This window comes from Ochotona curzoniae, unplaced genomic scaffold (genome assembly GCF_017591425.1).
Source record: "Ochotona curzoniae isolate NIBS_2020 unplaced genomic scaffold, NIBS_Ocur_1.0 contig_2723, whole genome shotgun sequence".
In the NCBI taxonomy this organism is placed as follows: Eukaryota; Metazoa; Chordata; class Mammalia; order Lagomorpha; family Ochotonidae; genus Ochotona; species Ochotona curzoniae.
The window spans coordinates 5,043,024-5,059,024 of record NW_024465573.1 but is presented as its reverse complement, the minus strand read 5'-3'; the positions used below and the strand labels follow the sequence as shown (position 1 = coordinate 5,059,024).

Genomic DNA, 16,001 nt, shown 5'->3' with positions numbered 1-16,001 from the left:
TCCTCCTGTGCAGATCCTGGGTGGCAGCACATGCTGAATCAAATGGTTGGATTCCTGCCGCTTTCCTGGGAGACCTGGATTGAGTTCTTGGCACCTGTTTTGACTTAACACAGCTTTTGTAGACATTTGAGAATGAACCAATTGATGGGAGACCTCTTGTGTGCTTCTCAGTTTGCCTGTGTCTTAAAATCTGTCTCTGTTTGTTTCAAATAGTACACAAATGTGTACGCAAATCTTTTATATTTTCTCTTGATCTGTGACTTTGTCTTTTTATTTTATTATCATTGTCTCTAGAAGAGCATATGCTACAAAATCTGACTCCACTTTGCCCAATTTTTTTTTCTTTACTAGTTGCTGCATTTTGAATCATAAGAGACCTATGCCCATCTAAGATCTCAAAGATTTCCTCTTAGATTTCTGAAAAATTTTAGTTGTTGGTTTTGGGTCCTGTGATCTCATTTAAGTTAGTTTTTGTGCAGAGTACGAGTTTAAGGTTCATGTTTTCTTCAGTGGAGATCAAATTATTCCAGTTTCTCGTAGTTTGTAAGGTTCACATTTTCATTTTGTGGTGTTGTCCACAGATACATTAATATGTATCACATATGCTTTAATTTGTACCTCAGTCTTATTAAGATTGTGGCTCATCACATGAAAGTCTGTATTTAACTTTTATTTTGAAATAATTATGCTATTTTATGTGTTTTACATGCTGATGTTTTGATGAAATGTTTAGATTCTGTGAACTGAAAGTATATTGAATGTCTGACTAGCAAAGAGTTTAAGATCATCAGACCTGATCTTTGATAAAACAGGACAAACCAGGGTTCCAGAACATTTCCTGTCCCTGTGGTTGGAATCCACTTTCTCTTTGCTGTAATAGTTTTTATTTGCTATTTTAATAGAAGGAGAAACATTCCCCTCTAAGAATCGAAGTTAGTATATAAAATAGGTGAAATATATGATTGAGCTCACAAGTTCTCACATTGTTTCTACTATTTTTCTTCCTTTAATTTTTTTATTGAGATTTTTCCTTCCCTTTGAATTCTTCCCATTCTCTTTTCCTCTTGGAAGAATAGTTACATGTACCCTGCCAATATCTTTTCCTTTGATATCCTTTCTTCCTGAGAAAAAACTGAATATGTCTAGAATTTTCTGTGGGATGCTCCTAGCCTGTATTACTGTTTTTCATTACTGTAATGGCATAGTTGAAGCAGGCTGCTTTAAAAAAGCAAGAAGTTGTCTTTGTTTTTGCTTGAGGGGGAGGGTTTTTTGTTTTGTCTTGTTTTGTTTTTGCTTTGTGTTCTGGAAGTCCAAGATTTAGGCCCATTGTCTAGTGATGACCTTCATGCTGGCAGAGCCCTGTAGGAGTACACAGCCTCATCATATGGCAGTGGGGAGGAAATGTCTTTATTTCTCCCTCTTCTCGTAAAGCAGCAGAATTCAGTGGGAACTTGTGTTTAATCCTAACTACTTCCTCAGTGTCTTACGTCCAGCCAAGCCCCCATCATCTTTGTATCTTACAACAGAGATTAAGTTTCAACATAGGAAGCCTACTTTAGGCTTTCTTGAATTGAACGCAGGTTGGTAAGAAAATAGCTTGTGTCACAAATAGCTACAATAGACGTGAATAGGCTTTCGTTTTAACTGTCTCCTCTCTAGTATTTCTTTTCCAGTGTTGTTTGGATGTTTTAATCTTGGGATCACTACTTTCTTTCTTTCCTGTGGACATCAGTGTATGTGATTGTGGTATTCTGTTCCTTTGTTTTGGGGGGGTTAGTGCTTTTATTTTATCTATCATTTTCATATACTGCTTTGTGTTCTCTAGATAGAATACCGTTAATTATATAATTATGTTCTTTTTCTTTGTTTTCTCTTCCCTGTGTCTTTACTCTGTGGCTTGTACTTACACAGGTCTTGTTCAGCGTTGTGTGATCATCCAGAAAGATGACAATGGATTTGGGTTGACAGTCAGTGGAGACAATCCCGTCTTCGTACAGTCTGTGAAAGAAGGCAAGCCATTTTTTCAGTTTTGTCTCTTGTTAGCAAATAGAATAAGAATAGAAAAGATACAATAATGTCTTGCCCAAAACAGAATTGTATAGGTTGCAGGTTACATGCACTATTATGTTAGGATTTGTTTATAGTGTCATAGGGTAGGAATGAATTTATTCTTGTATATTTTCTTCTGACTTGATAGAAGAAACCAATTCGCGTAGTTTTAAGATTGGTGTATTCCTTGAACTTAATAATTTATTGCAGAAATTTCTGAGATTTTTTTCCATATTAATAGAAATAATTTTTTGGTAGAGATGGATTAAAAATGGTAGGTACAAAAATGAAAAAAAGTTATAGCTACAAAAATGTCAGATATTTTCCTAAAATGGTAATTCCTCCAGCTATTACCATGTATTAATTATGTTTTCTTGACTATTGTAGTTTGAGGCAAGTACTTTGATTCTTCATTTTATAGATCAAATTGAGACTTTCAGTAAAACAAGCAAAAAACAACTAAAATCAGTCTGAGGTCAGACAGTTAATGAATGGCAAAGGCAGAATTTGAACTTGCCAATTTGACTTTACAACCCATGTTTTGAATCACTCAGTAATACTGCCTGTCTTTGATTATCAGTAAATACAAATGAGTTGTATTTTAAGTGGTTAATTTTTCTTACAGATGGAGCAGCCATGCGGGCTGGAGTACAGACAGGTGATCGAATCATCAAGGTAACTGGAAACCAGCTTGTGTTAGCAGGAATATGTTTTTTTCCATTCATGTTTTTGTGAAAACAATAACATAACATTTGATTGGCCTGTTGACTAAAAAGTTACTGATTTGTGAGACTGGCATTGTGGCACAGCAAGTTAAGCTGCCTCCTAGCACACCAGCATCCTGTATGGGCTCCAGTCCCAACTATTCCAGCTCTGTTCCAGCTCCCTGCTAATGTGCCTTGGAAAGGTCCAAGTGCTTGGGACCCTGCCAGCCACCTGTAAGACCAAGATATGGTGCTGGGGCCCCTGGCTGCTGCTGCCTGCCCGTTTGGAGAATGAACCAATAGGTGAAACATATCTTTCTCTGCCTGCCATTCGTGTAACTTTACCTTTTAGATAAACAAGTGAGTCTTTAAAAAAATTACTCATTTGTTTTCAAATCCATATTCTTTTTGTTGAAGTGCATAATAAAAGGCTTGATTAATGGAACCATAAGCATTTTCGAGTAGGAGACTGACTTACTGTGTTAAAGATTATTTTTCTCCAAGTCATTGTTAGAAATTCTCATCAAAATATCAAATAGAATCATAGTGGTATATTCTGGTCAAACTGACTATTTTTCCTAATGAACTTTATGAAGGTGTAAGATTTATCCAAAGGAAAAGTATGTAATGTGTGGGGCTAGGTATGAGAAGAGATGGGATGGACTAACTTAAAGCATCCGACTAATTTAGATGTACTCATTTATCTACCAGTGGAACAAAATAGAATCTGGAAAACAGACCTTGAATTCTGGTCAGTGGAGAAAAAATAAGTTAGTTAGTAGTAATTGCTCTTGAAACAGTTTGAAATAGTTGATTAATAAGATTACTTAAAATTAAACTACTGTACGAAAAAGGATACCATGAGCATATTTTACCAAAATAATTTGAAAAAAATACTCGTGTATCAGACAACACAATACAGAGCGCCTTTAAAGTACTAAGGAAAGAATATTCTAATAGAAAATGGGTAAAAATCTTACTAGATAAACATGTTAATGAGAACATATGTTCAAGCTAATTGATAACAAGGAAGTAGAAATTAAAATGATTACTGAAAAACATATTGGATTGTCAAAAAATTTAAAGATTAGTAACACATATAGCGTTGTTTAAGTTTGGTAAGTAACTCATCTCGTAATAGTACACATTGGAAGAAACCTGGGTTGAAATGTGGCTGTTACAGCGTTGTGAATATGTGTCAAAACCTTGGAGAGAAAGTACATAACCTCGAGCAGCAGTCCGTTTGTAGGAGCTTTTCTAAGGAATTGAATATATAAGTGTGAAGTGATGTGTATACTGGAAGACTAATTTCACCTTTATCATCCTGAAACTTCTAAAGAATCCAAAGATTTATGAAGTGAGGACTAAAGAAAGAAATTCTGTCCATAGCTTTTATAAAGAATAGGTTAGGTCTTCATGTACCTATATGGAGATTTACCAGCAATGTCATGGAAACAAGTATTTTTGGTGGGGAAAAAGGCAGTGATATTAAATGCCTCTGTTGTGTGTTTCTGGTAAAAATAAAAAAAGTCTTAAGATAAATGTCATGGTTAACAGTGTTTTCCCGACAAAGGTAAAGTTATCATGAAATCCATGATAGCTTTATCTTAATTTGTTAGAGACTTTGGGTGACATTTCCTTCACTTAACAAGTCTGAAAATTTAAATTTCTTTGTAAAGATTCAGTACCCCTGGGAAACTAAAAATAAATTGAATACTATTGAAATATTGATTTTTTAAAATCTTTTTTTGACTTATATTGACAAATCCGTGAATTCCTAATACAGTAGGGACCTTTGTTTTATTCTAGAAAAATGTCTTTAAATGTGTTCATGGTACATTTTTATCATGGTACATCTCCTTTAAATCAAGGGCCTATTTTATGTTTATGTTGATTTTGTGGTTGAATCTCCTAGAGTAGTGATAAAAATATTGAAGCAAATATGAATATGGCCTTTTTTAAAGATTTATTTTTATTGAAAGATATATAGTGAGGAGGAGAGACAGAGAGGAAGATCTGCTGTCTGTTGATTCACTCCCCAAGTGGCTGCAATGGCTGGAGATGAGCTGATCTGAAGCAAGAAGCCTGGAGCCCCTTCTGGGTCTCCCACGTGGGTGCAGGGTCCCAAGGCTTTGGGCTGTCCTGGACTGCTTTCTCAGACCACAGTCAGGGAGCTAAACTGGAAGTGGGGCCACTGGGACATGAACCAATGCCCATATGGGATCCTGAGCATGCAAGGCGAGGACCTTAACGGCTAGGCTATTGCACTGGGCCCAAATATGTGTGTTTTAATGCAACTCTGCTTGTTATATTGTTATTGGTTATATTACATATGGCAATTTCTTAAATCAGTTTATCCTTTGAAGAAAATATGTCTGATATATACTGCTTTCATTTTCTTATAGGTGAATGGAACTCTGGTGACTCACTCAAACCATTTGGAAGTGGTGAAGCTAATCAAATGTAGGTTAATGTATTTCTCATTTTTAGGTGTTTTTGAAACCTTTAAAACAGAAATTAGCAAGCATTTTTTGTGATAGGCCAAGTAGTAAATATTCTATGCTTTGTGGGCCATGCCAGATAGTCATTGCAGCATGAGAGTATAGACAAAATGTAAAGGAATGGATGTAGCTGTGTTTCAGTACAACTTTGTTTACCAAAACAGGCAGTGGGCCAAATTTAGCCACTTAGCTGGACTTTGCTAACTCCTACGTTGAAATAAAATCTGAAATGAAAACTCCCAAATAGAATAAGTTATAGTCTATCAACTGTACATATTTGCTTGACTATAATATTCTAGTCATCCTTGGCAATATAGAATAGATACATGTTAAAAAGATGCATGAGTCCGCTGAGAGGAAAGAGGCTGAGGAATCGGACCCATTGACTTATTGAACTTAAATGGAACTTTGGAAATCACGTTGTAGGATTGCTTTCCCCCAATATGTAAATCATTGCATAAATTGGGGGTAACAGTCTTCTCCTTTGAAAGACTTCAGGGTTAAAAAATTTATGATCAGGCTTGTGGTCTGGCATAGTGGATTAAACTGCAATTGGTATTAGCCGATACATCACTTTACTCACTTCCAATCCAGCTCTTTGAAAATGCATCTGGGAAAATAGTGGAAGATGGCCCAAGTGCTTGGGCCCGTGCACTCATATGATACTTCTTGCTCCTGGCCCGGACTGACCCACACAAGCTGTTGTTGTGGACATTTGGAGAGTGAACCAGTGGATGGAAGATTTCTCTCTCTCTTTCTCTCTCGCTTTCTCTTTCTCTCTCTTTCTGCTTCTTCTATCTCCATAACTCTGCCTTTCAAATAAATCATGAATCTTTTTTTTTAAAGATTTATTTATTTTTATTACAAAGTCAGATCTACAGAGAGGAGGAGAGACAGAGAGGAAGATCTTCCATGCGATGATTCAGTCCCCAAGTGACTGCAACAGTCAGTGCTGTGCCAATCCGAAGCCAGGATCCAGGAACCTCTTCCAGGTCTCCCACACGGGTGCAGGGTCCCAAAGCATTGGGCCATTGCTCTGTTGCCTTCCCAGGCCACAAGCAGAGAGCTGGGTGGGAAGTGGAGCTGCCGGAATTAGAACTGGCGCCCATATGGGTTCCCGGCGTGTGCAAGGCAAGGACTTTAGCTGCTAGGCCATACCACCAGGTCCCAATCATGAATCTTTAAAAGCAATTTTTTTGGGGGGGGGTGGTTATGGTCAGCATTATGATACATCAGGTAAAGCTACTGCTTGCTGCAATCCCAACATCCCATACTGGCTCATGTCTTGGCTGATTTACTTCCACTTCAAGTTCTCCCTGTCAGTGGCTTGAGAAGGGGAGTGGAAGATGGCTGATGTGTTTGGGCCTTGGCCACCCATGTGGGAGACCTGGATTGAAGCTCCTGGCTTTAGCCTAGCCCAGCATGGGACATTGAGGTCATCTGGGCATTGAATCAGCAAATAGAAAATTCTCTCTCTTTGGACTTTTCAATTAGAAAATCTTTTGTTTTTAAACAAAAAAATCTATGAGTCTTCAGGCTCAGATGAGTAGCCCACCTGGGATTCATTCTCCATGGAGAAAGAGGTTCAAAATGATGGGTCTGCAGCGGGCTACTTCTCATCATTACAGGGGCGGAACTAAAACTCTGCTGTCCAGATTTGCCATGAGACACGGGCAGGCCAGGCCCCAAGCTCCAGGCAGGTCCTCAATTTTTCCATCTGCACAGGGACAGGAGAAAACTCAGGGGTGGTGTAAGCTACGCTTGCAGGTTGTAATGGGTTAGACATTTAAATAAAATAAGTCACATTAAAGTACCAGCACTTCACTTTTTTTTGTTCTGGCTTGGCTTTGGTTTATGCATTTATTTTATTTCTGAAAGGTAAGGATAATGAGATAGCTTAAACTGAATGAAATTCTAAAAAGTTAAAATTTGATCTTCTGCATCTGATTATTTCACAGTAAATTATAAGTAAAAGAATTATGGTCAAACAGAATCACTGTTGTATTTAATTTTCTTTTCATTGAGTGGATGGGCATTTTTAGAATAAATTCAGTAAATGAATTCTTTCTTGGTCCTGTTACTGATTAAGTGAAACAACTTTGAATTCTGGGTAGGCTGCCGTTTGGAATATCCACATTCTATTTTAGAGTGCCTGATTTGAGTCCCTGTTACCTTGCTTCTTATCCAGCTTCTTGCTAATGTTACCTAAAAGTAGATAAGCTACTGTTATCCTTGTGGGAGACTTAGAGACTTGTTAGACTTATGTTTATTTAATGCATATGGAATTTATTCACACGTGTGTTTTTCATAAACTCATTTGAAGTACCATGTCAGCTTTTTAAGAAGATTGTTTATTGGAAAGGCAGAATTATGATGAGAGAGAAAAGGAGAGACAGAAATCTTATATCCGCTAGTTCACTCCGAAATAGCTGCAGTGGGCAGGACTGGGCCACGCTGAAACCAAGAGCTCAGAGCTTCTCTTGTGTCTCTTCTAAGGGTGCAGGAACCCAAAGACCTGGCCATTTTCCAGTGCTTTCCCAAATGCAGTAGCAAAGAGCTGGATCAGAAGTGGAGCATCCAGCATGAACAGATGCCCATATAGAGTGTTAGCCTCACAGGCAGCAGCTTAGGCATATCGCCATAACACTGGTCCCTTTTCATGAACTTTTTGAAGACATTTCAGATGACTTTCTGACAGAGCTCAGTAAGATTGAAAACCCTCAAAAAAGTTATGTTTACAGTTCCCTCAAATCACAGTGCTTATGACTATTAGTGTAACAAAAATATTTATTTTGGGGATCTCAGAATACTGTGAAATATTGGGTGTGAATTCCTCGAGAGTTAATTCTTAAGACAACTTTGAAATAAGTTTAAAAGTTCTAATGAAAATTCTAAGAGAAAGGATTTGGCATTTACATATTGTTTTGTCCTTTTGCCTAGAAAAGTCATTTATTTGGATGATCTTTTTGATGTTAGACAATTAATGAATACTCCTTGAATCTTTCTGATTCTAATAAATTTAGCTTTCATGATTTTATCACTCTTAGAAGATTTATATCAGCTTCTCCAAAAATTTTGACTTTAAAGTCACTGCTTATTAGTATTTTAAAAATTATTTCATTGTGTTTTTTGTAAAGCTAAAGTTACAGCTTATATTATTTTTTAAAGACGATGTATTTTATTTTAAAGACAGAGTTTCAGAGAGAGAGAGAGCGAGCGAGCAAGGGAGAAACAGAGAGATCCTCTATTTGTAGGTTTAGCCAGGAGCTGGGAGCTTCTTCTAAGTCTCCCAATTGGGTGTAGAGGCCCAAGGAATTGTGCCTTCTTCTGCTGCCTTCCCAGGCACACAAGCAGGGAACTGGCTGGATCAGAAGTGGATTAGCTGAGACTCAAACCAGTGCCCATACAGGTCCAGCCTTGCAGGCAATGGCTTTATACCAATTATGCCACAACACTAGCACTAACAGCTTATATTCTAATATGCCAGAGTATTAAGTATTTTTAAGCCCTGGTTAATTAGTATTACCTTAAAATATGTAGATTTTAAAATTTACATTTGGAAAATTAGTTGAACATAGTAGTTAATACATGGCTGGTATTATTTGATTTATGAAAGTATATTATTGATATTAGAAATTTTATTTGCTTTGTGTAATACCTGTGAGTAATAAATTGCTACCTGAAAGCTGTACTATTTATGTAGGTTTTTAGAGCAGTAATTAAATGGAAATAACAGAATGGATTCCTTTTTTGTGGAAACATTGGTAAATGATGGGACTTTGTCATATAGGTGGGTCTTTTAAAAGTGTCAAAGATTAAATAGTAAAATGCTGTAAAATGTTTCTTGACAATATTATTTTCCTTTTCCTTCCATTCTTCTATCTTCTTACCCTAAGCCGGTTCCTATGTAGCTCTCACTGTTCAGGGACGCCCACCTGGGTCGCCCCAGATTCCGCTTGCTGATTCTGAAGTAGAACCATCAGTCCTTGGACATATGTCTCCTATCATGACATCCCCTCATTCACCTGGAGCATCTGGGAATATGGAGAGAATCACCAGCCCTGTGCTAATGGGGGTAAGAGTAGGAAATTGCCAAGTAAATGCCCTGTTGACTAAGGATACCTATGCATTATATTAGTAGTTTGATGTTTGGGGCTGTAAAACAAATTAAAGATTCTAGAAGCAGACTTCCTAATCTAAAAATCACATAATAATTGAGAGTGATCACATTTTGTCTTAGCAGATCTAATTAACCAATATTTATCACTTATCAAATACAAAACAACGTGTTACCCACAAAAAATATAACGATCCTTTGTTCAAGGTCTTCAGTCATCTTAGAATGTACACTTTAGAAGAATAAGGGTTTTCTGTTTATTTCCTGTTGTCTTCCTAGTGCTTGAAATACTACTTGGCATTTGGTAGGTGTTTAATAAACTATTGTTGACAAAAATTAGGTCAAAGTTTATGCAAGTAGTAAGAACTACATTGTTTGAGGATTCAGAGAAAGCACATCTGATTGTGACAAGGAAAGCCTTTAAAGAAAGCCTTTATTTTAATTGATGCTTAAAATACAGGTGTTACTAACATTGGTAGAATGGGAAGGAAGGCAGCCCAGTTAGAAGCGGAATAGGCAGTCAAGAAAGCATGAAATATTTTTGGGAAATAGCCAGAGCTTCTGTTTGGCTAGGGCCTTGTTAATATACATTTGGGGAGATGAGCTTGAAAAAAGTAGATTGTATCTTGAGAAATATCACAACTGTGAGACTAATTTTATGTAATAGAGCACACTGTAGGAATGCATTAACTATTTCTGTGAGCAAAAGAGTTACTTGTTTATAATAAGATTGTAAGAAGGCTAATTTGGAAAGGATACGGTTGTGAAACAAGGAGAGGTGATAAAACATGAGTTAGAAAACTCTTCATATTTCAGGGGAAAGTACTGAGAATATGAGCCACACAAAGATTCAAAGGAGGGAAAAGTGTATTATTTTTGTACCTACAAGTTCAGCTAACGTATAAATATTTAATGTTCTTTTGAACCCAGTGTAGTAAAAGTGAAATAGAGTGGTGAGCATTTCCCTGGAGCCTTTAATTTTGGTAGAAGTCAGGTTAAAATGCCTGTCTTCTGAGCCACTGGGAATAAAGAAAATTCTCATAGGTACTTGTATTTAGAGCTTAGAATATTGTATATGTTGCTTTCAGCATTTGTTTTAACCTCATTTCCCTATGTTGGTTGTTTATCTTTTCCTAGGAGGAAAACAATGTGGTTCATAACCAGAAAGTAGAAATTCTGAGAAAAATGTTACAGAAAGAACAGGAACGGCTACAGGTACTAAATTGGAACTAGGACTGTTTATAAACCAGTAAAAATGTGAGTGGGCATAGCTGAATTGGTGTTTGTCATAATCACAGTCAAGAAGTATTATAATCAATGCTATCAGCTATTTTAATGATTAAGAATAGACTTTTTCTATATTTTCTTGACATACATAATTAATTCTCAAAATATTTTTATAACTTTTCAGTTATTGCAGGAAGATTACAACCGAACACCTGCCCAAAGATTGCTAAAAGAGATCCAAGAGGCCAAGAAACACATTCCTCAGCTGCAAGAGCAGCTATCCAAAGCCACAGGCTCTGCTCAGGTAGCATCACTTTACACATGCTACCCAACTTTTTGCAGGAGAGTTTTCTTCTGGGAATGTGTCAGAGAATGTTGCAGTCACCTTTTTAAAACGTTATTTTTCTAGTATAGGGCAACAGGATGTCCTGTGTAGGATGTTACAGAAGTAATAATTAACAAAAATAAATGTTGGCTTCTGCTTGTTTGCTTGCTCATGTCACTTTTCTTTGTTCCATAATAACTTCAAAAAAGACTGCTTTTGCTTTGATGTGACAAACTACTAAAATATATTCAGATAACATTTTAATTTTTGTGGTTCATTCTGCTATCTGTATACAGAATGACAGTTTATGCTTTCCAGGAGGATATTGATTTTATAGATTGACAAGCATTGTGCTGAATGCATATACAGACATTCTCTTATTGTTTAATGTGCACAGTAACCTTCTGAGTTTAGGTAAATCCTGTGGTTCTCCCATTTTACGTACTCGAACAAAAAGAGAGGTTAGGGTCTCAGACCATGGAGCTTAGCAGTGGTAGAAATGGAATTTAGATCCAGTCTGAGGACTTAGAGCACATTCATTCTCTTAATAATTTTATTTTTTGTAATTTTAAATGTAGTTCAATAGAATTCTCTATATAGATGTTAGTGATAGGGATAATGGTCTCATCAGAAAAAAAATGTTAAACTTTTTTAGTCAGCCAAGTTTATATTTTTTAATATTCCTTTTTTTGATAATTAAAGCTTTTTGCATTACATCTTAAAACAAAATAGACAAATTGCCTGTGTGTTTAAAATGGGTGAAGGCTGTTTATTTGTCAGTATCTCTGAGTTAGATCTGAAGTAGAAACCACATTTTCAGAGCAGTAAAGGATCTTGGAAATCAGATAGCCTAATATTTTTTTTTTAATGGAAAAGTCATGTTTTGTGTTTGGAAAAACTAGGCCTAAACTGAATGATTATACAAGATCACTCATACACAGTGTGTAAAGGTCTCCTATATTCTATTTAGTATACTTTCCATTACACATTATTTTTGCTGCTTTCAGCCCCACTTCTCATGTCACATTTTTTTGAGTGTTATGCTTCAGTAGTATTGTAAGCCTTATGTTTTTACCCCTGAGAAAGATAAAATTCTCATTCTGATCCAAAAGTAAAGAAGGAGTTTCTGATTTAAAAGTTTATAAGAATTCATTATGTGCCAAAATTGGCAATTTATAACCCTAACTCTGAAGTATTGGAAGATAGTTAACCAAAAGTTATAGTGTAATAATCGTAAACAGCGAGCAGATACCATAAATTATTTGACTGTTTTACCTTTTTGCTATATTTGGAAATGGAAACTTCTCTTTTTATTAAAATATCACTTCTTGTCTGTAATATTCTTATCTTTGGTTATGGCATTTTAAAATGATAGAATTTAGTAATTACTTGTTCTTTTTACTGATATTGCGTAAAACATTCTTGATCACATCAGAATGTCCAACTTTTTGCATTCTCAATGTAGATTGTTGTGCCACTTTGTTTACACAGTCATTAATCAAAGTTTTCTTTTATGTGTGTGTGTTCCTTTGATCTCTTTTAGGATGGAGCTCTAGTTACACCCTCCAGGCCTCTAGGTGACACCTTAACAGTCAGTGAGGCAGAAGTAGATCCTGGAGATATCCCAGGCAGGGCTGATTGCAGCTCTGGAGATACTTCTCGGCCGAACAGTGACAGTGCAGATGTAAGCATGACATTTCTTAAATCAGTGTCTTCTTGGAGTATTTCTTACAGCCCTTTTCTTAATTTGAAGTTATGTGCACTAGAGATACTGCCTTACTGGTCACTTTTTTCCATCCCAGTTTTCATTTTTTATAAGGTATATTTATTTATTTAAAAGGCAGAGTAAAAGAGAGAGGTGGGGATGAGAGGTAGAGATAGGGAAGGAGAGCTCTTCCACCTCTGGTTCATTCCACAAATAGCCATAAAGGCTGTGACTGGGCCAGGCCAAAGCCAGAAGCCAAGGCCTTCCTCCTGGTCTGGCACATTAGCAGGACTGCTGGAGTGAAACAGATAGGACATGAAGTGGCACCCACATAGGATGCTCATGTTACAGGCAGTGGTCCAACTTGGCTGTTTTATAGCATTAGCCCTCATCCCAGTCTTCCATATGTCAATTTTAAATCATGGATATTGTTGTAAATAAGTGTTTCAATTCACAGGTCACTTTTTTTTTTTTCCAAAGATTTATTTTTATTACTTTTTTGTTGGAAAGGCGGATATACAGAGAGGAGAGACAGAGAGGAAGATTTTCCGTCCAATGATTCACTCCCTAAGTGAGTGCAACGGCCGATGCTATGCTGGTCCAAAGCCAGGAGACTCTTCCCGGTCTCCCACATGGGTGCAGGGTTCCAAAGCTTTGGGCCGTCCTCGACTGCTTTCCCGGGCCACAGGCAGGGAGCTGGAAGGGAAGTGGGGCTGCTGGGATAGAACCGGCACCCATATGGGATCCCGGGCATGCAAGGTGAGGACCTTAACCACTTGCGCCACCGTGCCAGGTCCCCACAGGTCACTTTTTTCCTTACACATCCATTACCAAATGTTTCTTTTGTTTGAGTGGAATTTCCCGGCAGCATGGTCTTACTTGTGGGTAGAGAAATTAATAATGCCAGTTGTTTCTTATGAACCAAGAGGCCAACTGTTGATATCTTTTAAGAGCATGTTAATATTCTATTTGTGGACAAGAGTGACTCAGTCTTGAATCATGGGACACTTTGCCATTACAAAGAGTAAAAGCTTTCGTCCTGTTAGCTAGACTTTAGTTAAAAGCTCAGGTTTAGCAATAACACTTTCTCAGTTAACAAAGAGACTATCAGATAAACATTGGTGTTTATTAAGGTGATGTTAATAATAAAATATTTTAACTTGAATTGTGATGTTTTGTCATGATGATATGAAAATTTAAAAGCAGAGCTAGTGCTACAATAATTTTAAGGTTTGTACAATGGTAAGAATAATGGTTTAAAAATAGGTCACCCTCTTTAAAAGTGATAGGCAAAGTAGATTAAGCCAGTGTATTTGTCACTGTGGATCATGAAATCAGTTTGATGGGTTGTGACTTTTTTTGAAGACTGGAGTAGGAAATAAAGATATTTTTTGTGTAGAACCAGGTAATACTTTTTGTGACTTTTATTGTATATCTTCATGCTGATTAATATAAAAGTTCTTACTGAACATTGTGCTTTAAAAAGAAAAAACTACAGTCTGAGCTATCAAGCTATCTTTTGAGGCTTGGGCCCAGTGACTCACTCTCTCATGTGAGGAAAAAAAATTTTTTTTGTATGAAACCCTTTTAAAGGAGTCATGTGAATTTGCTTTGCTAAAGGTTTTAGTGGAAAAATTTTCAATTTTGACTCAAGGAAAAAAATTATAATACCTACCATTTGCCAAGGATATGTACTATACAGTGTGATAAGTGTGTTGTGGTCTTAGTTACTTCTCTGAATGGCCTGGTGTTGTTGTGAATTTACAAAAGCAAATACCGATGCCAAAGAGAAATAACCAAAGTGACCAAATTTAATAGTGCTTGCTTACCCAAGCAATACGTAATGTATCTCTACCTAGATCCAAAGTATTAGTACTTAAATATGAACAGAGGCATGGAGGTGTGAAAACATAACATTTTGGGAAAGCGTGAAAAATGTTAGTAGGGCATCATGGCAAATTAGGATTATGAATGAAATCTATAACACAGATTATTTTAGAGAGTCTTTAGTCCAGATGCCTTCAATTTGATCAAGTAGTATTACTTTTGGAAGTTGTTGTCATATTCTTTTTGATTAGGTTTTACTTCTATAAGGTTTTTAAAAGATTTATTTTTTTATTATTTTTTTATTGGAAGGGCAGATATACAGAGAGGAGAGACAGAGAGGAAGATCTTCCATCCGATGATTCACTGCCCAAGTGAGTGCAACGGCCGATACTATGCAGATCTGAAGCCAGGAAACTCTTCCCGGTCTCCCACACGGGTGCAGGGTCCCAAAGCTTTGGGCCGTCCTCGACTGCTTTCCCGGGCCACAGGCAGGGAGCTGGAAGGGAAGTGTGGCTGCTGGGATAGAACCGGTGCCCATATGGGATCCTGGGTCTGCAAGGCGAGGACTTTAACCACTTGCGACACCGTGCCGGGCCCTCTATAAGGTTTTTTAATGACTTGTCTCTGCTAGTGCGTATCAAGTTCCTTGGAAGCCCAGGGACTCTTCTTATCTGACTTGATATTTCATAACCATAGGCATTCTGAGCAAATGAGAAATTTGGATTTGCCTTATATTTAGATAAAGGTTATATTAAAGTATATATGTGACTTAGGACTATAACTTAAAAAAACAAGAATAGAAACAAAAGTGGGTTTTTTTTTAAAGACAGAATTACAGAGAAGGTGAGCATCCATCTACTAGTTCATTCCCAAATGGTTACAGTGGTCTGGGCAGGGCCATGCTGAATCCAGGAGCTTCATGTGGGTTTCCCACATGGGTGCAGGGGCCCAGTCATTTGGGCCAGCTTCTGCTGTCAGGCATATTAGCATGTAGCTGGGTTGGAAGTGGAGCTTCCAGGTCTCCATTCAACACCTCTATGGGATGCTAGCACTGCAGGTGGCACTTTAACTTGCTAATACCACAGTGCTGACTCCAGAAATAAAAACTTTTTAAAAAATGAAATGCATTGTTGAGTATAGATGTTGACATTCCATTGATTGAAGACTGGCATATAGTTGAAAAATAGCAGTACTGAATGAACAGAAATAATGAGTAGTCTATCTTGTAGGAGGAGAGGGATGTGGTGGACTCGGGTTCGAATCCTAGCTACTCTATTTCCCATGCAACTCTCTCTTAATGACTGAGAAAAGTAGTGGAAGCTTGGTCCAAGTACCTGGATCCCTGCACCCACTTGGGAGATGTGGATCAAGCTCCTGGTTCCTGGCTTTGAGGCTGGTACAGCCCCAGCCTATGTAGCCATCTGAGTGGAACAGCAGGTAGAAGATCTCTATCTGATTCTCTTCCTTTCTGCGTGTGTATAATCTAATTTCCAAAATAAATACATTTTTAAAAGATTTATTTATTTTTATTGGCAAGGCGGATATA

General features: G+C 37.2%; 1 protein-coding gene across 8 annotated transcripts in view; it reads left to right on the top strand.

Annotated features, from left to right (window-relative positions):
- Positions 1–16,001, top strand: part of ARHGEF12 (Rho guanine nucleotide exchange factor 12) — a 142,324-nt gene that overhangs the window by 71,808 nt on the left and 54,515 nt on the right. For 7 of the 8 annotated variants that reach the window (XM_040976815.1, XM_040976809.1, XM_040976808.1 and 4 more), the window contains 7 exons: positions 1,912–2,010; positions 2,675–2,724; positions 5,159–5,216; positions 9,151–9,329; positions 10,509–10,586; positions 10,783–10,902; positions 12,467–12,607. In XM_040976815.1, the coding sequence (XP_040832749.1) occupies positions 2,686–2,724; positions 5,159–5,216; positions 9,151–9,329; positions 10,509–10,586; positions 10,783–10,902; positions 12,467–12,607 (615 nt within the window). In that variant the 5' untranslated portion in view covers positions 1,912–2,010; positions 2,675–2,685. The remainder of the gene's footprint in view (positions 1–1,911; positions 2,011–2,674; positions 2,725–5,158; positions 5,217–9,150; positions 9,330–10,508; positions 10,587–10,782; positions 10,903–12,466; positions 12,608–16,001) is intronic. The other variant, XM_040976812.1, reaches the window with a different exon arrangement.